This window comes from Homarus americanus, unplaced genomic scaffold, assembly GCF_018991925.1.
Source record: "Homarus americanus isolate GMGI-L3 unplaced genomic scaffold, GMGI_Hamer_2.0 scaffold24922, whole genome shotgun sequence".
Taxonomy (NCBI): Eukaryota; Metazoa; Arthropoda; class Malacostraca; order Decapoda; family Nephropidae; genus Homarus; species Homarus americanus.
Window position 1 is genome coordinate 4,202,574 of NW_024722610.1, and position 27,955 is coordinate 4,230,528.

Sequence of the window (27,955 nt, forward strand, 5' to 3'; positions counted from 1 at the left end):
GTTTAAAGGAAGTAGAAATACAAGGTATCAGATCTAGTATGTTTGTACATGAAACTGAAGTGAGTAACTTGGACCACAACAATATAACTGTCAAATGTTGTGTTATCTGGCATGAAACTGGCTATTACCGCTTTCAATAATTCATAATAAGTAAATTTACTTATTTTTGTTTTTTTAACATAAAACTAGACAACAGTATTAACTCTGCCTCACATAATACAAAGATGTTTCAAAGCACTAAATGAATCATACTAAAATTGCTTGGGACTCCTGGTTGAACACAACATTGTAGCAGTAATGCCTACATTACATCATATTATACAGTACTTAACACTCATATAACTGCATTATGTGCTACTATTGCTACCTAAGGTGACAGAGTCCCTCCAAAATGTTCTGTACTGTACATGACAAAAATATTTTCATATATATTTAGAATGGTTTTTATTTTTGTATTTTCAGAATAACAATCACAAACCACAGTGTTTGTAATGATAGACCTTTCTCAGTTAAAATTTTTACATACAGTATGTTAGCCAGTCTTCCATTCCAATTAAAATGCCACAGAAATTATGATTACCAAATAAGACATAAGGATTCACTCGTTTACTGTTACACATATATTTACAAAAATATAAAAAAAACAAGTGCTAAACCCTACAACACACAGCTAAACTTTGTGCAAAGGAACTAATGAGCCACAAACAGTGAGTACAACTTAAAGCTATTGAGTGTTTTATTCAATGTCACCGAGTTTCATACAGCTTATTCAATATCTCCCCATGTTCGTTGACCAAAAAATCATTTGTTTGTCTTCAAATTTTTTAATAAATTTTTTGCTATTTAGAAGAAATACAATGGGGAGAGTGAGAGGCAGGCCATGATACAGGGAAGAATACTGTTATTTGAAGCTTCATTATAATAGAATATAGTCTGGGTTTAAGCGGTCAATTAAACCCATGGGGGTCCGCGTATAACGCGAAACGCGTAAACAAAATAACAGAACACATGGGATTAATTGAAATAGAGACTGGGCCGACCCCCAGACTACCCTTTTTCCCACACAATACGTACGTTGTAGTAAAAATAACATCTTAATTTTATGATAGTATGCACACACAATTAATATATAAGAGAAATATCAATAATATTAGGTTTTTTAACACTTACATAAGTAGAAGAGATGGCTGGGCACACAGGGATGGGAGGCTGGTTCCGAGGCAGAGGGCAGATTATTGGCCCTCACCTGTATCACTATCCACCACAGAGGCTAGCAGGGCCTCCTTGTCAAACCCCTCAAAGTCCATATCCTCACTATCACTGACTTGGGTTGCCTGTGGTGAGTGGCGGGTGAAGAACTCGGTAATGCTTTGTTGACTGGGCAAGCAAGGTTAAATAGACCAACCACAGCTCGCGGCGGAGGGGATGTGTGGGTGGTAAGGACACGTGGCCCAATCACAGTCTGAAATGTCATCAGCACGAGTCTGACGTCAGTGGTGACGTCAGAGCGACCTAGCGCGCAGCTTGCCCGCGCCGCTTCCTGTGTAAATTCAGGAATGTACCGCATAACTAATAATTGGCACGTCTGGACAGGTGCCGCGTAAATGACCAACCGCGTATAAAATATCCGCATAAACCGAGACTATACTGTACAGTACATTAGTTGAATCATTGATATAATTATTACTGGACTGTATTTTTCGGTTTTCCTATGACAAAACTTTAGAACAAAATTGCTACATAGAAATTGATACAGTATTCAGACAATGCATAGGAAGTAAATTTGATAATTTTAAGGCACAAAAAAGTGAGTTTTTCTTAGATAAAACCAAACTTAAAGATTAAAAAAAAAACTCCTTGACATTATGTGCAGAAAATTCTTTTAGTTTCTAAATTAGATTTTTTTTTTTAAGTACAAAACAAACTTGCAAATCTCTAATAGGTAATAAAGTAGGGGTAAGTATCTGCCGTACTGTTCATGATTTTTTATTTAAAAGAGTAAATTTCATTATATACAAATGCAAAATGGTCTTTTAAATCAAGTGTTTGCAACTGGTCTTATATTATTGTGTTCCTTAATTTGATGAAAATGTTTCATATCTACTCTCAGGGGTTGAATAGGAATCTGTGAAATGCACTTCAAAATTATTTAAAGAATTTGTCAAGCCATGTGAACTTGTTTACAATTTTAGAATATTTTCGTATTCAGTATTCCATACATCAAAATTCTGAGGCAATATTATTAGGAGGCTCATTGTATTACAAAAACATTTTTTTGCATTAGAAATAATTTTTTTATTACAAAAATTCATTATTAATCATATTATTCTAAAAGTTGTCTTGGCATGAGTCATATACCTTGGGGAAATGAGGCAAGCGGTAGAAGAGTGACATATGCGCCAAAACCGTGAGCAGAGATAATTGCAGTTAAAGTTGACTTATACTACTTTTAGCACATCACCATAACCCAACGCACAATTTTAATAATGTACGTGTCAAATGATAGTAAATTTAATGTAATTTTTGAATGTGTAAAGAAATTTGAAGTCATCAAGATCACAATACGTACAGTAGTTATAAATTAGAGTATGACTTAGGAAGTAAGTCACCTTGAAACCTGCAATAAATGGTCATTAAACACGTTAATGAAATACAAGTCGAAGATAGGTGTACAGTATACTGTACGTATTAGGCAGCCGCACTTAGAGAGAGGCCCAATCTCCATCTTTATTGCTGAAGGCCCAATCTCCATCTTTATTGCTGATCATCCTTACATATGCTTCAACATGATTTCTTTTCTTCTTCAGTACATGTACTGTACCTCTTTCTTCCACTTAGAGGAGTCATGAAAACATTACCTCGATTACCCATGATTGCTAATGAGAAGACAACAAAAACTTAACTTTTTCTGCATACCACTGCACAGACCCTTTCATCACAGGCCACACATTGGCTGTATGTCCGTCACGGCACTGCTCGCCGCTGAGTGGCTATGTTCCATTGTTGATAAGCCAGTATTACCCCACCCGGTTAACCTATCGTGTAACGCTAGTGCTACACATTAGGGCAATGATCCTATAATTTTTCAAGGCATTTTTACCGATCCCATATGACATACTGTATGTACAGTTTCCCTCATTAATGTGTTTACCCAGGGGCTCATCAGGTTTTGTGCAGTGTAGCAGCGCTGTTTTTGTTTATAGGAAACTCGCAATAGTAAACACACTATAGAATCAAAGTAAAAAATATATTAAAACAAATATAGATATGTAAAGATTTATGTAATGTTTATATGTTTAATAAGAAATGCATTAAATGGACTGTTATTAAGATGGGATGTTTTGCCTAGTACAGTCATGGTGTTTGTGAATGATGAACTATTAACACTCAATTGAGGCTTAAGTTTGTCTATTAATTTCCTCGTCTCCTATATTATGCAGATAACATTCATACTGTTCATGTTAAACTGTGACCATAGTGTGAACAAGAGGAGGTTTGAAGTTAATTGCAGTGATATATGCCATTGGTCACCACGATACAATGATTACACCAAAATGCTAGATCAGAAGAAAACCTCCCATTGTCGACTGTGATTAATGAATAAGAAATGTTGCATTGGCAAAGTTTAACATGAACAGTATGAATGTTATCTGCATAATATAGGAGACGAGGAAAATAATAGACAAACTTAAGCCTCAATTGAGTGTTAATAGTTCATCATTCACAAACACCATGACTGTACTAGGCAAAACATCCCATCTTAATAACAGTCCATTTAATGCATTTCTTATTAAACATATAAACATTACATAAATCTTTATATTTATATATTATTTGAAATATTTGTTTATTTTGATTCATTGCGCATTTCCTGTAAACAAATACAGCGCTGTCACACTGCACAAAACCTGACAATCCCCTGTAAATGTACTAGTGAAGGTGACAGTACCTTCTAAAATGTCTCTGGTTTTACAGAAGTTCTTCTGGCAGCAGGTTAAAACAAATGTCTTATTTTTCCTTGGTTGGTCAAAAAAATCACTTTTCCACTGGGCGCCTCAAATGTTGGTTTTATAACTTTTTGAACACAAACGGTCTTTATTTTTTTTTTTATCAAGTTTAAATAATTTGGATTAACTTAGTTCTGCATTCAATGGATGAAAACTTGGCTAAGACAGAATAGAAGTCTAAGTGTGATGAATTTTCTTGCAGTTGATTCATGACATCGTTAAAAGTAAGTAAAAATGCTCGACAAGCTTGTTTATATTGTACCCCCAAACTAGAGAACTCCAGCATTGCCCATTTGGTTCTGTAAGATGTATAATAGCATGACAGCAGGTTAATACATAGAGTGGAAGTAAATAAATTAGTTAAACTTAATTCATTCACAGCATAGCTAGCTAAATTCATCTCATTGAAAAACTTGGAGGCAGATAAAACAAGACATTATGGGAAGACCCAGAAGTGTAACAAAGTAAATTGCACTGTCTTTACTTGTAATTGTTTAGTTATCAGATATTACACTTCATTAATAAAAATTAATTTAATTTTCACATGTACATGAGAGGTGTCACCTTTTTACACTAATAGCATTTTTCACTGCATTAGAGAGTACAAGTATCCTCCTCCTCCTATATTACCACATGGAAATTCCAATATCACATAATGTTCATGTGCAGATCAAGTGTCAATGCTGATCGCACAATCATGTAGAGGATATAGACACGCATGCCAAAGGATCATCACTACCAATGGAGTCCCAGTCATCGGTGTCAGATTCTGATGACACGTTGTCTTCGCCTCCTGCACCAATCATGGCCACTCGTGCATAGTCGTCCGTATCGATGCTTTTGCAGAAGTAAATTGCATATTTTAATTTTTCTCGCAGAACGGCCTGTAAAGAAAAGGGGGAAAAAATAATGGTTATAAAATGTGAGATCAGGGTAGGAAAGTGCTAGAGAGCTTGACCGGTAACTGGTTGTCCCGTACATGTATGGGAAAAATGTAATTTGCTTTCCTGGTCGTCTCATACATACAGCATACGGTCTAAAATTTAAAAAACCTAAAAAAAGTTTTAGGTAACAGTTGTTAGACCTTTTTTTCCCTGATTAATTAATATACCTGTATACAGTACTGTATAATACACGACTCACCTTGCAGGAGTAACGTGGCATCTTCAACAGGAAGAAACACGTGTATGATTCTGGCAGGAAATGATCTGGTGGAGTGTACTTATCCAGAACCTGTGCAATAAAAACATAAAACAATATAAGGTTAGTATCATATCAGAGCTTCAGATACTGTAAAATTTAAAATTTGGGATCTCAGTTTTACTTACTGTATTGTACATTCATGGAGAAGTTTGGCTTAATCATTTAGTTTCAGTTCCATTATTCTTGTATTATACATGACATTAGTGAAGCCTTTTTCTGTAAACAGAAATTAGTACAGTATGACAAACTTAAGGTACCTTGTAATTTATGATTTGTCAACAGAAAGTTGTGACGAACTTACCTGGAATACAAAATCTCGTCCCCGGAAATCAGCAATAGTTCGAGGCAAACGTGTTCTACCCCATACAAAACGAAGAAACAGTGATCTTTCTGCAGTGCTGAATTCTTCCATTACCTCCCAGAACCACAGGACTAGAGGTGCTGTTCCATCAACACCTAAGGAAATAATTAAATTGTTTGTATACCTGCAAATAAAACTCCCTAGAGTCTTTGACCTAGTGGTGGGCTGGTTCTTTTCCAGAGTTGGGTATTAGAGGCCTCTACATCCAATAGTTCATTCCCAACATTTTCTACTCCCTCTGATGAGAAAAGGTTTGGGGCATCCATTCTCATTAACTTCATCTCTTGCCCTTAAAAAACCATGGAAAGACGTGGCAAAAATATGCTATTGCCAGCAAAAGCTTGGTGAAAATTTAATGAAATAGAAATTCTGACACTAATGACAAAGAAACTGAATTTGTTTTACCTTTATATGTAGCAACACTCTTGAGGAGATTTAAGGGAATGTCAGGTGAGCCACACACCATTGTCTCTAGTTCATATGGTGTGAACAGTGACAGCAATGGCACAGGAATGACCCTAGCCATGCCTGCCCTCACAGCTGACACTTGGGCATCAAATTCATGTAATCTGCAACACAAAATAACAAAGAATTTATTAATACCATAACTTGTTTCAATTTATGTTAACTGATGATTTATTACCATCATTTAAAACCTTATCTTATTTTCACTTAACACCCAATTCTATACACCCAACAAATTCACCAATAAAATTACTTTCTCTTGCTAATTCTACATGATGACTTGTTAACACTAGATTATATTGTTTTACCGGTAATTGAGAGCCAGACGAACATATTCATGTCTAGTGGACAATGTAATCCTTGTGTGTCGAGTAGAAAGTTGCACATCATGACCGGCAGCTGAAGTGGTCGTGAAAGGTAAGGCCATGCTGCAGAAGTCCTTGTCATCACCTTCCATCTGCTGAACACACATCAGCCCCGGGACATAGTGGCGATCAACCTACAGGTAAGCGTCAGTGAGACAGAGTTAGGGAAAACAAAGAAGAATAACAAAAACCATAAATTACTTCCTATCTTACCATATAAATGCATTCAAATATCCATGCACCATAGTCTCTTGCAGCCTTTCTTGTCAGGTTCTTACCATATCTCAGATAATTTCTTACAACCTCTCCCCATATCATTCTTGGCCTACCCTTGGCTCTCTTCCCCTCCATATTCAAGCTCACGCATCTCAACCTACCCCTACGGGAAACCTTGCCAATGTGACTTTTGATCAGGTGGCAGCTGAGTGGATAGCTTTTGTTAATACAGCACTATGAATGCAGAAAAAAGATTCATATTTACTAATATGTATACTGTTAAGTGTAAACTAAATACCAAGGAAGAATTTGTTAAATGCTAAATAAAACAAAATCTACACATCTTTTGTCACTGCATAAAGGACTTGCCTCTGTTATATCAGCTGGAGTTAAACACATCCCTGCCAGCTGCTTCCACACCGGTTCAGCCAAGTTGAGACTTAAAGGACTGCCTGTCCTTATGGCTATCCCCATCAACACACCTGAGAAAATATATACTGATATAATAAACAGAGAGTAAAGTTCTGGGTGTATGCACTACAGTAAGTGGCTGTTCAGAATTCACATATTAGACACCAACCAGCAGTATCATGCACTAACAGCCATTGTGGGGTTAATGGTAACTGATAGAGAGCAGATAAGGGGCTCTTTCTGTGGGTTACAAGATTCATATTAATTGTACAACTTGATGGCATATAGATATTACTTACCAAGGAATGTAAACATGTTCAGGTTGTGAGATGAATTGGCCTGTGGGTTCAAAAGGAAGCAGTCTCGTGAAGTTCCAGCTTCATCTCTGCCATTGGGTGTAGGGATGAGGAGTGGCAATGATCCATTCATAAGCTCATCACACATCTCTGCCACACTCTCACTGTACCCACCACCACAGTCATCAACACTCTCACCTAGAAAAAGAATTAATTTATCGTAACTGTTATATTAATACTGTACTATGAACTATTCTGATCCAATACATGGCTGACTGTTGCATTCAGGGGCAGCCTGATGAAAATGATGTGGCATTCAGAGGACAACAGTAATGTAACACAGTCTAATAATATAGCAAATATATAATCTGATAATACAACAAAATAGCAAGTTATACACAATGTTTCTTACCCACAAACTTGACTTTCCACACACGATGGGGCAGGAACAGAGCATCTGGTGTTAAAAGTGACATCTTGGCCACCATCTGACCAAACACAGACTTCATACCATCTGGACCAGCCAAACCTCCCCGGGACCTCGACCGTTTAACACTGATGCGGTTTAGTTCCACAATGGGTCCATGCTGGCGGTCTCTCACCATCGTGGCTTGTACAACCTAAAGGCAACACACTTCATTTAGAGGGAGAAGATATATTCATAAAGTAGTTAGTTGTACTGTATTACACGAAGCAGTGAAATGATAAATTGTATCTTATTTCTTAGATGACAAAATTGTTTCCTCTAATTACTGAATTACAAGACAAGTAGTGTGTAGTAATGAAATAGAGAATCAAGTCTTCCCACCTTCTTAAATGCGGTCTCCTTTGCTGTGGACACAACAATAGCTCGTAGTCTGGCTAACATTGGTTCATCTCCTTCTTCTTCCGGTGATGTACAAAGGTCAAACATTGAAATACTCTGACAAACCAGATCAGAGAAATGATGTAGAAGAACCTAGAAATACAAGGAAGACAATATTATATAAAAACCCACTATCAACGTGACGAGTAGAAGAATATAGAGCAGTACTATATACAGACACAGAATAGGAGAGCAACTGTTCATACCAATCTGTTCCTCAGTGCATGTAATGGGATCTCCTTCAGCAAGTCATATTCCATGGGCACCTCAGATGGAAGGCGTCCTGTACTCACTGCCCGACTGGTGCTCCACGCCAGAGTGTGTGCTGATCCACAAGCCACTCGATTGATTTTCTTACCCTGTAATTGCATTTCCATATCATAATTAAAATTTTATATTTGTCCTCAAAGCAATTTTCTTATTCACCTCAGTGTAAGTCCCTCAACTGATCTTGGTATAATCTGTTTCAGCATAAAACCATACTTTTTTATTTTAAATGAAAACCTTGTGCTGTGTCACATGTTATATTTAATCCAAAGATAGTTCTTACTTAGTAAATTATAATGGTCTATACACCATACCTGTAATGCCATAACTAATCGTGGTCTTTGGATGGCGTTTGTGGTACTGTCACCTAACTGTCCCTCATCATTGTCTCCCCAAGTGTACACTTCACCCTCACTTGTACAGCACACACAGTGAAGTGAGCCTGAGAAAAAAACAAAAACACTGTATAATCATTTTCAGATTTTTTTCATATACAGTATTATCGAAATAATTAACATTTAAATATACTAAATGTATTTTTTCTGAAGCCAAGATACACACTATTACACAGAACCATATCAAAACACACCTGTCGCAATACTGATGACTTTCTTGCCCTGCAAGGCTGTAACCTTACGAGGTCGTCTAACATGATCATCTGTGCCATGACCCAAGCGATGGTAATCACCTTTGCCCCAGGTGTACACTGTACCTGAGCGAGCCAGAGCCACAGAAAACTGGGATCCACACTCAACCTGTTAAAGAGATGTACCAATATCAGGTGTAAGAAGACGGATAGCAAGAATAACGCGACTCGCACGGAGTGAACCACAAACATATGAAAACAAAATAATGAGACAAGCACTGGGTTATCAAAAGCAACACATGTACTGTACTGTACCATACTGTACTGTCATGTTCTTCATTTTCCACTTGTAACTTTTTAATCATATTCACAGGAATCACACTAAAAGGCATTCAGAACCATCTTGTCTACTGACCTTTATAATTCCCTGACTTGCCAGTCCATCAATCCTCATCGGAACCTTGCATCCATCTGAGCCGCCACGACCCAGTTTCCCATAGTCACCATCGCCCCATGACCATACATTATCATCATCAGTAATGCACAAGGTCTGGGCATCTCCAGATCCACAAGCCACATCTACTACTCTGTAGCCAACTAAAGCCTCCACTAGTTTTGGTCTAAACTGGTCCTGAAAGAAGAAGAATTATTTATAGACAGTGTTCAAGATCCTATTTTCACAACATCCAATAAAATCAGTTGCTATAAAACTTCCTGAAGTTGTATTATTCCCCACTCTACTTCAGTTGATTCTACTCAATATTTAATTATTGGATTTTGCAAATTCCACCTACATCATTTTTATTTAAGCTCTACATTAGGTTCAAAAGAAGCTCTTCATAATACCAGATGCAAGAAAAAGCATTAGAGTTGTACAATATTTCCATCTTTTGTCTCTTGGTTTTCTCACTGTGTACAGACACATTTAGATATTAACTCAAGTCAAGTTCATGAAAAATATAAACAGGTGTAAAAATTAGTTGAATTGTCTCGGCAACTGATTCGAAATAATAACTAGAAAATATTCCTGATTCACTCGAAACAAATTGGGGTAAAAGTCTGTACTTTTTATTTCTGACTGAATTATTTAAACACATTAAGTAGTTTTAGAAATGTTAACCTACCATTTTGCTATCATATTAGTACTGATGGTGTTAAAAATTGTGATTCTCAGTCTAGGGAATCAATAACCAAGTGACGTAGGTAAAGAGAATTTAGTGTAATATATATATATATACTGTATATATGCTATCCCCATGTACAGAAGACACGTTACATAATGAGAAAGCAACACTTACTTCAGAGTCGCCATGGCCGAGTCTGCCATAGCGACCTTTACCCCATGTGTACAGTTCTCCCGAGGATGTGATGGCAGCAGAGTGAGCTCCACCACATGCTATTTCCATCACTCCTTTCCCTTGTAGTGTCTCTATTAGCCGAGGACGATCATAGGGGCTGAAAACATGAGTGACTGATAAAACAAAATAATTCACAACTTATTTACTAAACTAAATAACTTAAAATTCAATTACTCAATATAACACAATGTAAAAATAGGATACAGATGTTAACAAAGATACATAACCAAGGCTCACCTCTTGTTACCATGACCTAGTTTACCGTCATCACCTTCACCCCAAGAATAAACATCTCCATCAGCAGTAAGAGCAAGGCAGTGCTTCCCACCAGAGTTGACAGCCACTTTCCGGATAACAATGTGTTGGATTGACTCCAGAAGAGTGGGGGTCGAGACCGATTCTACTCCACCAATACCTAGTCGTCCCCCTGCTCCATATCCAGTGGCATATACCTAATTCGTCACACATTAAATTAATAACAATAGACGAATAAGAGCTGTAGTAATCTATAATATAAACCCATTCTTGATGATCTAGATATGCTAAATTTAAGGTCTCTTTCATAAACAATTCTTTCTACTTTGTGATCTAACATTCCTCTATGATACATTACTAATACTGTATTTTCATGGATCTAAACACTAATACAGTAATTCTTTTTGATACAGTACTAAAAGATTATAGCATGCCCTCTGTAATCCAGATCTACTGAAATCAACAATGAACAGGATTTGTCAAGTTTTATAACAGTCACATTACTGGATGACTGAGGTTCTACAGTAATCTCTGGTTCTGTTCATATTTAAAATAAACCAAGAATAACCCAGTTCACAGTATATAATTATGAGAGTACAGTTATATCAAAATTATTTATACAAACCTTTCCATCAGCAGTAACAGCAAAGAGTGTCTGTTCTCCACCAATGAGCTGTACTGGTCTCAGAGCTGTCAAGGTATCACAAGGAGTTGGCAGCTTAACTTTGGCACCTTCAACTCCACCTAACTGACCACGGTGGTTGTGTCCCCACCCATAGATGCTGCCACTTCCTCCCCATGATAGGGTCCAATCTTCAGGGCGTCTGTAAAGTGCAGAACAGTCAATCTCTTGAACTGAATTATCAAACAACAAATAAATTACTTAAATATGGAACACAGTATGGATGGTCTGAGGGCCACATGTGTGACCCTTAAGCCTTTCAGTAAAAGGCTGCTTAACTGTATCAGTGGTTTTCCATAAGAAAATAAAATTAAATTGAGGGCTCACTGTACTTCAAATAGGATTCTTTTCATAACACTTAATTTCCTGAGTCTTTTATGATTAGTCATGTTTAGAATACGTACCATATTAATATGAACTCCTGCACTCCAGTTATATTTTTCAGGTTAAATTTTGTTGAGACTACTTTCTAGCTACTGGTATAACATATATCGTAGATATACTGGATATATTACAGGTGAAAATCAGCAAAATTTATACAAAAAAATGCAGTTATGTTATGTAAATGCTATCACAAAACAGAAAGAGCAACACAAAGACATTCATCAAAAATAATGGTACAGGTACTAAATTATTTCAAAGTTCATTGAATAACACTAATTACTAATATTTTAAAATTCTGAACCCAGTCCTTAACCAGCACGTAAAGAATACCTTTGTATAAATTTTGAACAAAATCCACATTTTGACATCATATGCTGACAATGGGTAAAGGTTCAGTTATCATGTTCACAATAAAACGCTTTTCTCTGGAAACTAAAAACTAACATGTCTAAAGCGTAAAGATACAGTAGAAAATGTATAAAAGGGCAACTTAAAACTTACAGGCACAATGTAATTGACATTTTAAATATTCTGTATGTACTGTACTGTATACACTGTACCTGCTAAACCACAGTAGTAGTTGTTCATCATGTTGATGTAGGAACTGATTCTGATCTTCTTGTTCAAGAGACAACACTTCCCCTTCACCAAGCATCTCACACAGTTTCTTTCTTACCTGTTCAACATTAGATTCTCATGTATTCAATTTTAGCTTTAAAATGGATTTATAAATTTTGGCAAACTATTTAAATTATTTACAGAAATATTTTATCATGAAATATTGTGTCAGTTTCATTTTATTTTCTAAGGATTATATATATGTATAAATATATATACCAATTTTGTACTACATACATCGGTGCAAAATCCAGATGGCAGAGGTGTGCGTTCAATGAGTGATTTCAGGACTCTGCAAGCAACACAATATCGTCTAAACCAAGCCCACTTGTGTGCTTCACCAGAACCAACACCATTATCTAACTCCAGGTCACAGGCAAGTCCAACAAGTACCTGTAATAAGGAAATTGTTCAAGTGGATGATCATGTTATTTTTTTTCATTGTTAACCTGCTTTTCACTTGTAAGTCTTCACATTACAGTAAAGTCTCACAGTACACGTATCCAAAGTAAGGGACCCTGTTTATACGTGTCTGACCCCCTGAACTGCCCTTCTGCTTGGGACTTGCTCCCAAGTTAGCGGACCCACCCAGCATCTCTCGTTAGCTCAGCGTGTTTATCACTTGTCCGTGCTCGTCTGATAAATAAAATAGTATAAAAAATAAAATCATTACAATATCTGATGTGGCTTAGAAATAAAGAAAATATAATATAAAACTATAAAATAAAATAAATAAAGAGCCTGGGAGTGCATTTGTGGACCCTAAATTACGAGTTGACAAATACAGTACAGTATCTATAACATAACTTTGGTGTCCTCTCTCTCACATTGGTACTGTAAACATCTCCCAGGCATTCGCACTGGTAAAGTTTTTCCCTACCAGTGAATTTTACTGCAATGATAGTAAGAGAGTAAAGAAAAAGTGCATACTGTGAGAACTTTTGGACTTACTTAGGAGTGGCGCATCAAATTTTGAAGTTGCGCATCGGTTACCTTCGTACTAAAAAGGTGTTTTACAAACTGTATACATACAGGGGGGCCAGAATATATACACAAATTCACACTTATGTGGGGATCCCAGGAACATAACCCTTGCATACTCTAAGACTCTATTGTATATACAAAAGCAAAAATCAGAGTAAACCAGACTTCAATTCCTATCTATCATTTTAACAACCAAAGCAGATGTGTTCTGTTATGGTGTTCCCCTTCCACAGCAAGGGCCAAAGATACCTATCTAGTTAATACCTGTTGCTAGTATCACTCAAGTGACAAATACAATTCCTTAAACAGATATGAGGCACAAGCACCATTCTCAGTTTTTGTCAGGAAATGCAATCAAAGTTTGCAACATTCAGAAATTGATAACCCGGTAAGTATTCTAGCTAGAATGTTGCAGTTTGTTTTAAAATGAAGCTGAATGTTTGCAAATTATGCAAATAATTTTTTGAAACGATACTGTTAACCTAACCTTTGATAGAGATGCGGACCAGAGTTAGGTTTTTGTCTACGGACTTTGAACCATACGGTCAGTGGCGTTTTTGCACTTCATCCATCAATTCATGAAAATAGGGTGTTTGAAGAACAGTTTCCAGGTATAAACATGATTGTGGACTGGGTGGCTCAAGTGCTAGTTTCTTCAGGCAATGCCTCATACGATAATGGGATCAAACTGTGGTAATGGGAGTAAAGTGTTATTCCGATTCTCCACAGCTTATGCGCCCAACTAGAGTTCTACAAAGATGAGAAGTTACATGGCTTGACATGTCAATCTTCACACTGCTTCTCACAAACCAATACAAACGATGAAATCAATGATAAAGGAAGAACGGTTACTAGGAGATCAATCAGTTCTTTTCTGACAGAAAAGCATTCAAGCGAGACTAGGATCAATACCATTATAAAATAGAGATTATAAAATACTGTAAAGAGGAAATATTCATAATTTACCTTGAAGAACTGGGAATGCATCAGGTGTTTTCCTCCACGAACAAGAGGATCTTCATATTCAGCCTGACGGAGAAGAGCTTCTGGCAACCCCTTCAGCAGACTGACAAGTGGCATCTCGGGGGAAGTTTTAACCTCTACTGATGGCTTTACGAAACTGCCGGACGACTCCAAGCTCTCTGTACTTCCACGTAATGAAGGAGGAGCGGGAGGAGCAAGGGACTGGGGAGCTGAGGTCGGCACACTTGAAACAGATGAAGACTGGGGGACTGGAGATATGGGTCGAGATGGAGCAGGAGTAGAGCTTGAGGAATATGATGCTGAGAGAAGAGCTCGAATATTGAGGCCAGATCCCAGGTCAGTGGTGACAATCTTTCGAAGAGTTTTGAGACCCCACATGCGCTGACAAGGTGCTGTAAAATACCAAGTGTTTCATAATGGAATAATATAACATTGGTGCTACTTAAGTATTTTTCTGTGCAATGAAAGCAATAAATAGTTAATGTAGATAATCATACTAACCACTAACTTATTCAAGAGACAAAGTTTAAAAATATATACAGTATTACCCCGCTTAACGCGTTTTTTTTTTACGCGTTTCCACGTTCACGCGGTACCCTGCCAGACCCGGAATGCTCACTTTACGCTGTGCATGTACTCTTTTACGCGGAGAGCGGCGTGGGCAGGGTGCGCACAAGGTCGCCCAGTCATCAAAACATTACCGAGTTCTTCACCCGCCACCCACCACAGCCGGCCCAAGTCAGTGATAGTGAGGAAATGGACTTATATGGACTTTGAGGGGTTTGACAAAGAGGCCCTGCAAGCCTCTGTGGTGGATAGTGATACAGTTGATACAAGTGAAACAGGTGAGGGCCAATTAATCTGCCCTCTGCCTCGGAACCAACCCCCCCATCCCCATGTGCCCAGCCATCTTTTCTACTAATGTAAGTGTTAAAAAACCTAATATTATTGATATTTCTCTTAATTATTAATTGTGTGTGTATAACATCATAAAATCAAGAAGTTATTTTTACTACAACGTAGGTATTGTGTCTGAAAAAGTGGAGTTTGATGGTCGGCCCGGTCTCTATTTCAATTAATCCCATATGTTATGTTGTTCACTTTACGCGTTTCTCGCTTTACGCGGGCCTCCGTGGGTTCAATTGACAGCGTAAAGCGAGGGTTCACTGTATAAAGTAAATAAACTTCATCTACTGTTTTACTTCAAAGCAAATATAATTTCAATTATACATTTTTTGTATCTACAAATTACAAAAAAGCAAGAACATATATTAAAAAATTATATATTTTTTTACCATACAGTATAAATTACCTAGAGATGATAGTTGTGCACACAAGGCCAGAGATGCAGCCAGACGTGACAGAATGGCAGTCTGGGTACATAAAGGTAAGAGAGAATCCAGAAGACACATGGGAAGGTCCACTAAGGGGCGAGACAGGAGTCGACGGTCGCTGTGTAGGTCTCGTGGAGTCGCACACGGCATGAGGGGGAAAACCGTCAAGCGCCAACCCCAGCCATTTACGGAGCCATCACTGGTGAACTTCCACCTCAGTTCGTCACCTGAAGATAAAATATTAATATCAACATCAAACTGGCCCCAACCATTTAAATTTCTTGAGAGATATTTCATTTCATGAACTTACCACCTAATTCTTTGATGATGATTGAAAGTAATAAGTTTATTTACATTTTTTTTTTTATTCTCTATAAAAATATATTTACAGACTCAAGTTTTGCAAAATAACGTTTTCTTCTTCTTTTTCACCTTCAAACATGTAAAACACAGCTCTCATATCATTGACAATATTTTCTGATAGTTTCAAATTTAAAAAATATATAAATAAATTATTGCCAATTTTGCTAATTTTTCCAGACAATAAGGCAAAAGAAAATGAGGCAGACATCACCACAGAGACATAGCAAATGCCTAATGTTTTAGGACATTACTGTACTGGTAGATGTAAAATCAAGGATCAATCTTAACATGACAAAGTAAAATCAAGAAGAAGCTGATACTAACCCATATTTATTACCCAGTATATGATATAAGAAAATACATACCAGCAATACGAACTTCAGTTGACCAATCAGACCATTCCCTTCCTGACCGAGTACAGATGATCTTGCTAGCCCCGTCCATGATGGTAAGGGGATCATGTTTTCTCTCCGTTGAACACTGACGATCAAATTCAACTCTCAAAGCTTCGGCACCTAATACAAAAAGATAAAAATTTCACAATTGTATATACAAAAAGATTTCTCACTTTCATTATGTAACTTAAATATTCCTTACTGGATACATGAAAAAATCACAAATTGCCTTCATAAATGCTGACTGTACTATAATGTATATACAATAACTCATAGTAATTGTCACCTACCAGGAATTTTGACCACCCCAGTGAGTGTGACATCATCTGTGTATGGATGTGAGCTCTCTTGGACGACAGGTTGAGGCACTGAGCGCATAGCTTCTGTATCAGATGCCGCATCTTCGAGCTCTGTTACACACAGCTCGGTCAGCATCCCCGCCACGACAGAATTTTCCCGAGCCAAGCCTGGAAAAATCACACGACAGATTATGACAACAAACTACATTTACTTATCATTCATACAGTACTGTACAGTACAGGTTGAGGCTCCCATATCCAGCAACCATGGGACCAGCTCCGAGCCGGATGAAGGAAATTACCATTATTTAGAAGGCCCTATTTCTTATGTAAATTACAGTCTCTCCTCGACTTACGAGGGGTTCCACCCCGACGACTAGGTCGAAAAGGCGAAAATAATACATAGAAATTCTAAAATGGGTCTCTTTTTCTTCTCAGTGCCACGAGAACTCTCACTTTTACGCTTGCCAGCCATTTTATATGGAATTACAAAAGAAAATTTTGTCAGTACACAGAGCGATCACTAACGTCGGGACTCGAAAATACGTAATGTAATAAATGTTTTATATGACCATGGCCGGGTTGTCGTAAGTCGAGGAGAAACTGTACAGTGCTTGTAACAAGTTACCAATACACTGTACAGTGACCTCGCTTAATCTAACACCCGGTTAACGTAATTTCGATTAACGAACTGCCTTCCATAAGGATCTTCAATTCGTTTAACGAAAAAAATTTCGCTTAACGAACTTCTTACGAACCGACCTCAACATGTTTTCGCTTGCACTGACCGGGCAACCAGCTTTAGTATCAGTCCGCCAATACATTAATCGGTTCTAGGGCTTAAATTCCTTACTATTTTTGTAAATATCAAGAAGTTTATACTATTCAATTATTTTAAAAGTTTAATATTCAATTTTTTAGTCATTTTAACAATTATTGAACATAATTGAAGGTAAAGTGACTAGTTTAATGCGCGGCATCCAGCCTCTTAACACAGCAAACAGGCGTCAGTCTCTCTCTGTTTTCACTGGAGGTAACATCTTGCTTGAGACTCTCTTCAACTAAACGCTTTTTTTCTGTGTTTCCAAGCAAATTATTGGTCATTTTGAAAATTATTTTACATATTGACAATATATAGTGCAGTGCAGTGTTATTTTAAAGAAAATATTCTTTATTTACAGCTAGTTTAACTTTGAAAAATACGTGTTGCCATTGTTTGAATCCAGCATGGGGCCTAAGAGATCAAGAAAAGTGATTTCAATCCAAATGAAGCAGGAAATAATAAAAAAACACGAACAAGGTATTAAATCAAATGCGCTATGCAAAGAATATGGCATGTCGGCATCAACTGTGTCGACAATTCTTGCACAAAAAGACAAATTTAAGGAAGTGAACGTGAGAGACAAATCTACAAGAGTGTTTAAAAGTAGATCCCTAATCGTAGAAACTGAGAGGTTACTTATCATCTGGATTAGGGAAAAACAGATGAAAGGTGATTCAGTTTCTGGTGATTTCATTTGTGAAAGAGCCAGGGAGATTTATGAACATTTAAAGACAGATCAACCTAGTTCTTCAGGAACAGAATTTGAAGATTTTCGGGCTAGCAAAGGCTGGTTCGAAAAATTTAAGAAAAGAAGTGACATTTTAAGTGTTGTTAGGCATGGTGAAGCTGCTAGTGCTGATAAAGAAGGGGCAGCAAAGTTTTTAATTGAATTTAAAAAACTGATGGAAGAAGAAAATTATCTTCCACAGCAAGTTTTCAATGTTGACGAAACTGGGCTGTTCTGGAAAAAGATGCCCAAAAGAACATTCATCACCAAGGATGAAGCCTCTTTACCTGGGCATAAACCCATGAAAGACCGTCTCACTCTATTGCTTGGTGCCAATGCTTCAGGGGATTTCCGACTGAAGCCTATGCTTGTCTACCACTCTGAAAACCCCAGGGTGTTCAAGCAACAGAAAGTGGTAAGAACAATGCTTGGAGTTTATTGGAAGTCCAACCGTAAGGCATGGGTGACAAGACAGTTCTTTAATGAATGGGCTATTGATGTGTTTTGCCCCTCTGTCAAGAGCTACCTAACCACCAATAAACTTCCTGTAAAGGCTCTTCTCCTCATGGATAATGCTCCTGGTCATGACCCTGACCTTGCCAGAAATTTGGAGTATAAATTTGACTTTGTGAAAGTGTTGTTTTTGCCTCCAAACACTACATCACTCATACAGCCAATGGACCAGAATGTGATCAGCAACTTCAAGAAGTTGTACATGAAGAAAATGTTTAGGAGGTGTCATCAGGCAACTTCCATTGATCCTGAACTAACACTGAAACAGTTCTGGAAGACACAATTCAACGTCCTGGAGGCTGTAAAATTGATTGTGTCATCATGGCAAGAAGTCTCCAATAGAACCCTCAATTCTTCATGGAAAGCACTGTGGCCATCAGTAGTCCATGATTTTGAGGGATTTGAGGATGACACAGAGTTGGACCAGGAGATTGTGTCCATTGGTCAGTCATTGGGTCTTGAAGTGGAGGAGAAGGATGTGGAAGAGCTTGTGATGTCTCATGAGGAGGAACTTACTCCTAATGACTTGAAGGAACTGGATGAGATGTTACGGGTAGAGGCTGACAGTGGTGAGGAGGAAATTGAAAGTGATGACCATATGTCAGCTACACAGTTGAAAGATGTGATTTACCACTGGGAGAAGTTCAGGGAACTGGCTTCAAAGCACCCAGAAGTGGAAAAAACTGAACTAGCTTTGTGTCATGTTGAGGACTCAGTGGTCTCCTTCTTTAAACATAAGTTAATGGTGAGGAGGACAGATGCCCCACAGACCACAATTGACACTTTCTTCAGTAAAAGGCAGAGGGAACAAGATGCTAGCCCTCAGCCTTCCACTTCAAGAAGGAGAGAGGATGTTCATGGTGGAGAATCTGTCAGTCCAGAGGTTCCTGACATTTTCATGGAAGGTGACTCACCTTCCAAGAAGCAGTAAAATGCTTCTCCTCCACCTCCACTTCCTTCTCTTCTCCCTTCTCCTCCTGCACCTCCCACTTCAAATGCACATCATCACCATCATCCAGGAGCCTTCTACATACACACCTCAAAGTAAGTAAATTTTTCCGCCATTTTTGTTGAAGTTAGGAAATTTTCGGTGAGCTGGAACCAATTACCCAAAAACCCATTGAAACAATGGTTTCGGTTAACGAACGTTTCGGTTAACGAACGACCTTCTGGAACGGATTGAGTTCGTTAACCGAGGGGCCACTGTATACCTATACCAGTATATAACGCACTGTATTTTATATAATTTCCAAAATATTAGCGGCCAGCCAGCGAACTATAAGAAACTGCTGCTTGATGAGAGGTTTGCCGGGTAGAATTTCTGAAAACAATGCCATTTTTGGGGAGTTGTAGTATGTTAGAATGCTGGATATGGAAGCTTCAACCTGTAGTATATATCTATGCACAAAGACATTCACACAACAACACATACATGTATATTTATCTATCTATCTATCTATATTTACTGTACTATACAGTATATCATTAAGATGGCAGATGATGCCAAGAAAACTCCACTGAAATATACTCAATATTCTCTACCAGTTATAAATTACTATGCAATATGATCACTAATTTCACCTGTCAAGACTTTTGTGATGGCAGCAGCAGCTCGAGGTCCAGCTCGTCCAGCAACAGCCAACTTCAGAAGGTCAACCAGCACTCGCGCATCATCTTCAGTAAGTTTCCTTGTGAACTCATCCAGTCCATTAGAACCAATATCATCCTCATGAGCATCTACTTCCTCCGACACCTGCAATGGTTTATTAACATACAAAAAACTGCTTTTACCGTTCATTTATTATTATTATTAGTAGTATTATTATCAAGGAAGAAGCCATTGAAGGCCAGAGCACCGATCTGCTTTATCAGTTCTACTAGATATATGCTGAAAACCTAATGTCCTATTACTATTTCCCATAATTCATAGGTGTAGTAATTTCTAGATGAGGAGGATAAACCTATCCTGGGGCACTGATGGGGCGATGGGCTGGCTCAGTGAAATCACACCAGATAATGCCCCATCAACCTTGCCTGTACCCAGATGTAAACCTGTGTCTCTTGGGTTGGCAAGTGTACAGTCAATGAGCTATACTAATGCCTCATTGAAAAGTAGGTCCTGTAAAGTACTGTACTGTACAGTAAACATTAAGTAAACATTGCCCTAACAACCACCTTCAGGCATGTAAGATGCTGTTAAATAATACTCAACTACAGGTATATATTTTTAGGAACAATTACAGACAGATGGAGTCTTGTATTATATCCCCTCTGCCAGAGATCATTAATGAGGAGGGACAGATGAAAATCAAATGACACTTTAATTGTCTGCTATAATAATAATAATAATCAAATTAATGCAAGTAATATTCAAATCAATTTAATGAGTATATTACCACATCAGCTTTTGTTGTGAGTGTAGCTGCCAGAATGCTCATCGCAGAATGTGAGAGACGGGATGCCCTCGAGGACAAGGACCCGGTGGAGGGAACTGATGCCAACTGAAGCAGCACACTCTCCTCACTGTCTGGACTCGTGCCACAACTCTGTATGAGTCAATTCGATAATACAAAATTAATACTGTATGTAAGTTTTTATCTGTAATGTATATCCATTTTATCTTTCAGTCTTACAAGCCTTTCCCTACACCGATGCTGAAAATAAAAGCAAAATCATTCTCCTTATGAAAACTTTCACTAGTTCTAACTAACTTCCATAACAGATGTGTTCTATTATAATACTGTATAACAAAGTACTGGTCATTAAAACACCCATGAGGAAATTTTTGAGATCTTTTAGTTTATGATAAATAATACATACAAAACTAAAAAGAGGACATATAGCTCACAAGTGGAGAATGGTTGGCAATCTCCCCACTCAGCCTGGGAATTATATTTGGAGATCATTTTAAATAATTTGCTCTAGAACATAGCCAGTTTTTGGAGCATTCTGGATACTGGGAGGCTAGATAAATGGTCCCATACCTGTATGTACCTGTACCTTTATTTCAGTAGAATTAAAATAACAATTAGATAAATAAAGTACAACCACAGTAGAGGAATAAAGTATAAAAAAAAATTATCAGCTTCATATCAGGTCTGCAGTCTCCAGGGACAACTGTGGAAATCAAGGGTTTACTGTAAGCCTAAGAATTAGCCCATCAAAATTTACCAAAGCTGTAGGAACTGCAGCAGCCTCCAAGGCAGAAGCAGGGGCCTCGCCACCACCCTCCGCTATTTCCCCACCATTGGGACTGGAGAGTGAAGAAGAGGATGAGTCAGCTATGGCATCAGTCATGGATTCTGGAGTTGGAAGTCCCCCAATTTTGGGGAGAGGTTCACAACCTAAAAACAGAAAACAAGCTAAATTAATACAAGTAGACTTCAAGGTTTTCATTTTGAACATTATCTGAACCTTCATATATCTAAGTGATGACCTGAAGTCTTCCACAATATTGTAACTTACTAATAAAGTTATCCTTGGTGTGGCTTAAAGCTGAAACTGTTGAGTCCAAAGCAGCAATCACACAATCCCTGGCAAACATCACTTGAAGAGCATTGAGGATGTGTTGGAGTGATGCTTGCCTGGCAGCTGATGACTCAAGCGTCAGTACCACCCGTGACAGAGAGGGGTTGAGCGGCATCCCTCCTGCATTACTGGATGACCCACAGTTTGCACTTGAGTCTCCTCCAAGGGGGTCTGTTACTCCTGCACCAAAGAAAATTTTAAACTTACTATACTTTGAATTAGACTACAGTACTTTCTATAAATGCAAGTAAAAGAAAATTTGACACATTCATCACCATCTCTGTTGGATTACATTAATCTGGCCCTCTGTCTCATTTACCACCACCTCTAATAGTTTATCCAAGTCTTCTTTCCTTCCCTTCTGAAATGTCTTCTTTTTTTTTATTAAAAACTTCATGAACAATTGAGACATTACAAGTCAAAAAGAGGCATTATTCCTTACAGAAACAGGTTGACAACTGCATGTTTCAAACTTGATTTAGTTTTTACACATTCAAACCTCTATAATAAATCACACAGTCAGTCTTATTAGTGCTCAGTAGTTACTGAGTGACAACAATGACACGACATCCTTACAGGATTTCTAAATCACCTGAGTGCCACAACTCATTCTAGAACTCACCCACAACTATCGTCACCAAACTCACCCTAATTTTACCAACCTAATTAAGATTCACCACAACACACTGTCCTTACTGAACATACATCAGCGACTGTATAGACTTCATAAATTGAGAACAGAGACAAAACTACCAACATCTCACTTGATTTATCTCTTATGGATATCATACTCTGGCAAAATTTAGTTAAAATTCAAGTAGCTACATATTCTCGTCTTGTTGAATGCAACCTAATGATAGGAAATATGGATGGACGGATGGATGGATGTACAGTACTTGGGTAATACTACAGTGAAACCTAAAAAATTCGGATACATCTAAAATTCGAATAGCATCTGATTAAAAATAAGTGCCAAAATTTTAGTTTAAGAATTTGAAAATATCGCCATAATAATTCAAGCTTTCAAATGCGATCATAATGCTGAGCACAACAACCACATCCTGGTTCTATGACATGCTAGGTCACGCATTGTATCCAGTACAGTGAATGTGGATGGAGACGGAGTGTTGTACAGTACAGTATTTGGAGACTGTACTGGAGACTAGCAGGATTACATGGAGACCACTGTAGCTATAATGTTCAAAATATATTGGAATAAATGTTGTTGAATATAAATACAGTAATACTTTTAATTATTATACTTACCGGGTATTGCTTATTGACAGTTTTTAGATATGTAAATAATTTTTGTAGCATGTTTTGATACAACAAGTTGCTCTGGCGCTTCCATACATCTAAAATTCGACTTTATCTAAAATTCGTATACAGTATTACCCCGCTTTACGCGGTTTCACTTTACGCGATTTCTCATATACGCGGTGCCTCGCCAGAACCGAACTTTCACTTTCCACAGTTCATCTACCCATATACGCGCAGAGTTTCCGGCTCGACGCTATTTTTAGATTCGCCCCACCCGCTTGCTCCCGCCTCCTCCCTCCTCCGCCTGGGCAAGCCGCGCGGTAAGGTTGCGCAGTGCATGTCTCTGTTGCGTTATCACTGACGTCATTTGACGTATCGGACTGTGATTGGCCATGCATCCCTACCCCCCTCTGCCGCAACCCACCACAGCCAGCCAGAGCCAGTGACAGTGAAGGTGACTTTGAGGGATTTGTCAGGGAAGCCCTGACAACTGTAACTGAAAGTGATGGTGATGCACCTAGTAATGGTGATTCACCTGAGGGCCAGTAATCTGCCCTCTGCCTAGGAACCAGCCTCCATCCCCGTATGCCGACCCATCTCTTCTACTAACGTAAGTGTTACACCTAACTTTTAGTTTTCCTAACTTAACCTTTATTTTTCCTAACCTAACCTCTTCTATAGTACTTGTTTGTGCATACCATCATAAAGTTGATAAAATTTTTACTACAACATAGTTGTGTCGTCAAAAAGTGGAGTTTGGGGGTCAGGCCAGTCTCTATTGGAATTAATCCCATATGTTCTGTTGTTCCATTTACGCGGATTTCACTTTCCGCGGTACACTGTGGGTTCAATTGACCGCGTAAATCGGGGTACTACTGTACTTCATTGGCCCATGCAATTCAAATTTTTGAGGTTGCACTGTACTATGCCCATCATTAATTTGTCTTTGGGGGGGGGCATGGCTGTTCCCATCATGAAGTAGAATCACACACACACACACACACACACACACACACACACACACACACACACACACAAAATCGTACCTAACGCATAAGCCCCAAGAGGATCCTTTGTGGTAGTAAACATGACAGGCTCGGTGGCAGCTGGTAGAGGTGGGTCAGGAGCCATCCATGCAACACTGTGAGAAGATCCACATGCAACACGCGCCACTTTTACTCCATCCAAGCCACACACCAGGGCAGGCCGGCGATTGACGATAGTTGTGCCATTACCCTGCTGCCCATGGTCATTATCACCCCATGCATATACCTATTAACATAAAAAACAGAAAAAGTTATTAAATCAATATCCATATTTTGTTTCTAGTTAGTGTGGCAGTATATTCAGGTTTGTAATTGTTAATATTGTACATGATGCTCCATTTATTGTCAGTAGAACCACAAAAATTCAGAAATAAATTATCAGAAAAATTGGCACCCCTAAAAAAAAAAATAACAATAAACTGGGCACTTGAGGAGAGCAGATGATGGGCTATTTTTTATGTTTTGCCTCCCACAGTCCTCACTTGGGTTAATGTGAGACAGTGCTGGCTGCAATACTGTAGATCTGTGCTACATAAAAATTGTGATGTAAATGCCTTGATCAACTACACCAGAATCCACACTACAAAAAATTGACGCATCATCAAGCAAGAGAAATGGCCGTGCCTCTCCTTCCTTCAAGCATTTTGTTTGTTTACAAATTAAGTTAATTCATACCAAGTGGCCTTCTTTTTTTTTTCAATAAATATATGAAACCGATGACCCATTTAACCCTTTCACTACTGGATGCCATTTTTAATACTTTATTTGGCTAAGACCAGATAATTTTATTCAGCACAGAGACCCTTCATGCCCAAGAGATTACAATACATAATATTTACCTGTCCTGCCTCTGTTACAGCCAGACAATGTAAAGCTCCAACAGCTACATGAATGACTTTTTTGCCTCGAAGTCCTTCCACCATCGTCGGTCGCCGTACGTGCTGGTCTGTGCCGTGGCCCAATCGGAAATAGTCTCCCTTACCCCAAGTCCACACCTGACGAAACAAATAATAATCTCATTCAATAAATAACTACATTAATTCACCTTATAACTATATAAATATCATATATCATATCAACAGTGATTCAATGAAGTGAAAATGAGTCTCGAAGGCCTCACTGTCCACTAGACATATTGTGGATACAGCACACTGCATACCAAGCCTTCGGTACACAAGGAGGCAGCATGGCCGGTAATGCACTCAACCGCCGTGCTCATATATCAACAGTAATACGGTAATCATTATAAATACTAACCTGTCCACTTTTTGTAAGAGTAAGAGAAAACTGGGCACCACACTCTATCTGACACACACCAAGGCCGTTCAGTCTCTCAATGTTCTGTGGCAGTGCACATCCTTCTGATCCTCCTCGTCCTAATTTTCCAAAGTCGCCGTCACCCCACGAATAAACCATTCCTTCTGAGGTTAGGGAAAGTGTTTGTGCATCACGACTGCCACAAGCCACCTGTCGATTGATAGGAGTTAAGAGGGTAAGTGCTTCATTTGCAGAAATACGGGAAGCTAGACGTACAGTATCGTACAATAAAATTAAGGTTGGTATCACTTACATGAGAATTTGGGGAAAAAATATCAACATAGACCTGTCTGCATTACCTGCACAAATGAAGACAAAGACAACTATATCTCTCTATTAAATCTATGAACATTAAAAAATATTTCACATTTAATGCTAACCTGTACAACTCTTTGACCCAGTAGAGCTTTCACCAACTTTGGTTTGAGCTGTGTTGTGGTGTCACCAAGACCCAGGCGTCCATACTCTCCAAGGCCCCAGCAGTAAAGTTCACCACTGGAGGTAATAGCTGCGCTGTGCGAACTCCCACAGGCAATGTCTCTGATACGTTTTGACTTCAAAGATTCAACAAGTTTGGGTTTGTCATAACTTAAACGATTTCCATGGCCTAGTTTTCCATCTTCTCCTTCACCCCAAGAAAAGACCTAGTAAATGAATCAGAGATTATAAGCTGCTCAGAAATATACAAAGAGCAAACCTGGGCTAAGACCAAACATGAAGATTCATAAAGAAACAATATCCCACTACAGTATATGCAGTATACATTTGTTTAAGTGTACAGTATGTCATTACAATTCAACACAGAAACACATACTTTAGTTAAATTTAACTGTGCTACACTGAAAATAACCACAAAAGATTATATTACTATACCAGAGGCTGGGATAATAATTGATATTCAGTCAATATGACCAAGAACAGCTGACAAAGCTAAGAGAAGCTTGTTTCCAGTAGAGTCCAAGTACTAACAAGACCCAACATTGCTAACTTTGCTGATTGGATAAGAAGCGGTTTTCAAACCTGACTAACAACCATGGGAAAATGAACTAATATTAAACTTAACTAACAACCATGGGATAATGTAGTAATATTAAACTTAACTAACAACCATGGGATAATGAACTAATATTAAACTTAACTAACAACCATGGGATAATGTAGTAATATTAAACTTAACTAACAACCATGGGATAATGTAGTAATATTAAACTTAACTAACAACCATGGGATAATGTAGTAATATTAAACTTAACTAACAACCATGGGATAATGAACTAATATTAAACTTAACTAACAACCATGGGATAATGTAGTAATATTAAACTTAACTAACAACCATGGGATAATGTAGTAATATTAAACTTAACTAACAACCATGGGATAATGAACTAATATTAAACTTCAATAATACCCTCAGTGTCTATACCTCACCTTGCCATCTACAGTAAGTGCCATAGCATGTCGGCCACCAGAGTGGACAGCAACTTTCTTCACCACATACTGACTAAGCGCTGTTATCTGTCGTGGAACTGGAATGTTGCTACAATGACCAAGCCCCAGTCTTCCACCTGTGCCCTCTCCACATGCATACACCTGTGAAGACCAATTTAGTCCAATACATATTGCTTACTTGGTATACTAAGCTTTTCATCGTGATTCAATAATGTGTGGGATACCAGATGTGTTTTATCAGTACTGTATTAGTTAACAAAGCTCAATTAACATGCAGCCAGAGTTAATATATATGAAATAAGTGAATGGAATATGTACTGGGTATTTCAACATTTTCTTCATGTGTTACTTGTGAGTCTTTGTCTGCCAATTGAATTCTGCTCCATCAAGTGCCCATAGGACTACTGTACTGTTATAATGCAAACATATATTTTCTGTGGGTATTACCAATCATATTAGAACCACCAGTGAATTAAGTGAGGGTAGTAGCCAGCTGACCCAGACAGGTCCTATGTCATATGCTTTAGAGATCCTTATTCAAAAAAGATAGTTTGAGGGTATGAGAGACCTGGTTTCTCCTAATAACAAATA

General features: G+C 38.1%; 1 protein-coding gene across 2 annotated transcripts in view; it reads right to left on the reverse strand.

Annotated features, from left to right (window-relative positions):
- Nucleotides 1-1,973: 1,973 nt before the first annotated feature.
- The window catches only part of LOC121862905 (E3 ubiquitin-protein ligase HERC2-like), a 68,591-nt gene continuing 42,609 nt past the window's right edge, over nucleotides 1,974-27,955 (reverse strand). For both annotated transcript variants that reach the window (XM_042361312.1, XM_042361311.1), the window contains 31 exons: nucleotides 27,344-27,505; nucleotides 26,293-26,556; nucleotides 25,853-26,062; nucleotides 25,435-25,590; nucleotides 24,596-24,821; nucleotides 22,227-22,469; nucleotides 21,933-22,105; nucleotides 21,158-21,307; nucleotides 20,343-20,514; nucleotides 16,690-16,866; nucleotides 16,370-16,519; nucleotides 15,620-15,868; nucleotides 14,290-14,699; nucleotides 12,577-12,732; nucleotides 12,282-12,397; nucleotides 11,281-11,479; nucleotides 10,638-10,852; nucleotides 10,341-10,497; nucleotides 9,458-9,673; nucleotides 9,046-9,211; nucleotides 8,771-8,898; nucleotides 8,396-8,548; nucleotides 8,133-8,282; nucleotides 7,737-7,944; nucleotides 7,328-7,522; nucleotides 6,987-7,099; nucleotides 6,345-6,535; nucleotides 5,977-6,140; nucleotides 5,512-5,666; nucleotides 5,151-5,240; nucleotides 1,974-4,891 (listed from right to left, as the gene is read on the reverse strand). In XM_042361312.1, coding sequence (XP_042217246.1) covers nucleotides 4,703-4,891; nucleotides 5,151-5,240; nucleotides 5,512-5,666; nucleotides 5,977-6,140; nucleotides 6,345-6,535; nucleotides 6,987-7,099; nucleotides 7,328-7,522; nucleotides 7,737-7,944; nucleotides 8,133-8,282; nucleotides 8,396-8,548; nucleotides 8,771-8,898; nucleotides 9,046-9,211; nucleotides 9,458-9,673; nucleotides 10,341-10,497; nucleotides 10,638-10,852; nucleotides 11,281-11,479; nucleotides 12,282-12,397; nucleotides 12,577-12,732; nucleotides 14,290-14,699; nucleotides 15,620-15,868; nucleotides 16,370-16,519; nucleotides 16,690-16,866; nucleotides 20,343-20,514; nucleotides 21,158-21,307; nucleotides 21,933-22,105; nucleotides 22,227-22,469; nucleotides 24,596-24,821; nucleotides 25,435-25,590; nucleotides 25,853-26,062; nucleotides 26,293-26,556; nucleotides 27,344-27,505 — 5,703 coding nt within the window. In that variant the 3' untranslated portion in view covers nucleotides 1,974-4,702. The remainder of the gene's footprint in view (nucleotides 4,892-5,150; nucleotides 5,241-5,511; nucleotides 5,667-5,976; nucleotides 6,141-6,344; nucleotides 6,536-6,986; nucleotides 7,100-7,327; nucleotides 7,523-7,736; nucleotides 7,945-8,132; nucleotides 8,283-8,395; nucleotides 8,549-8,770; nucleotides 8,899-9,045; nucleotides 9,212-9,457; nucleotides 9,674-10,340; nucleotides 10,498-10,637; nucleotides 10,853-11,280; nucleotides 11,480-12,281; nucleotides 12,398-12,576; nucleotides 12,733-14,289; nucleotides 14,700-15,619; nucleotides 15,869-16,369; nucleotides 16,520-16,689; nucleotides 16,867-20,342; nucleotides 20,515-21,157; nucleotides 21,308-21,932; nucleotides 22,106-22,226; nucleotides 22,470-24,595; nucleotides 24,822-25,434; nucleotides 25,591-25,852; nucleotides 26,063-26,292; nucleotides 26,557-27,343; nucleotides 27,506-27,955) is intronic.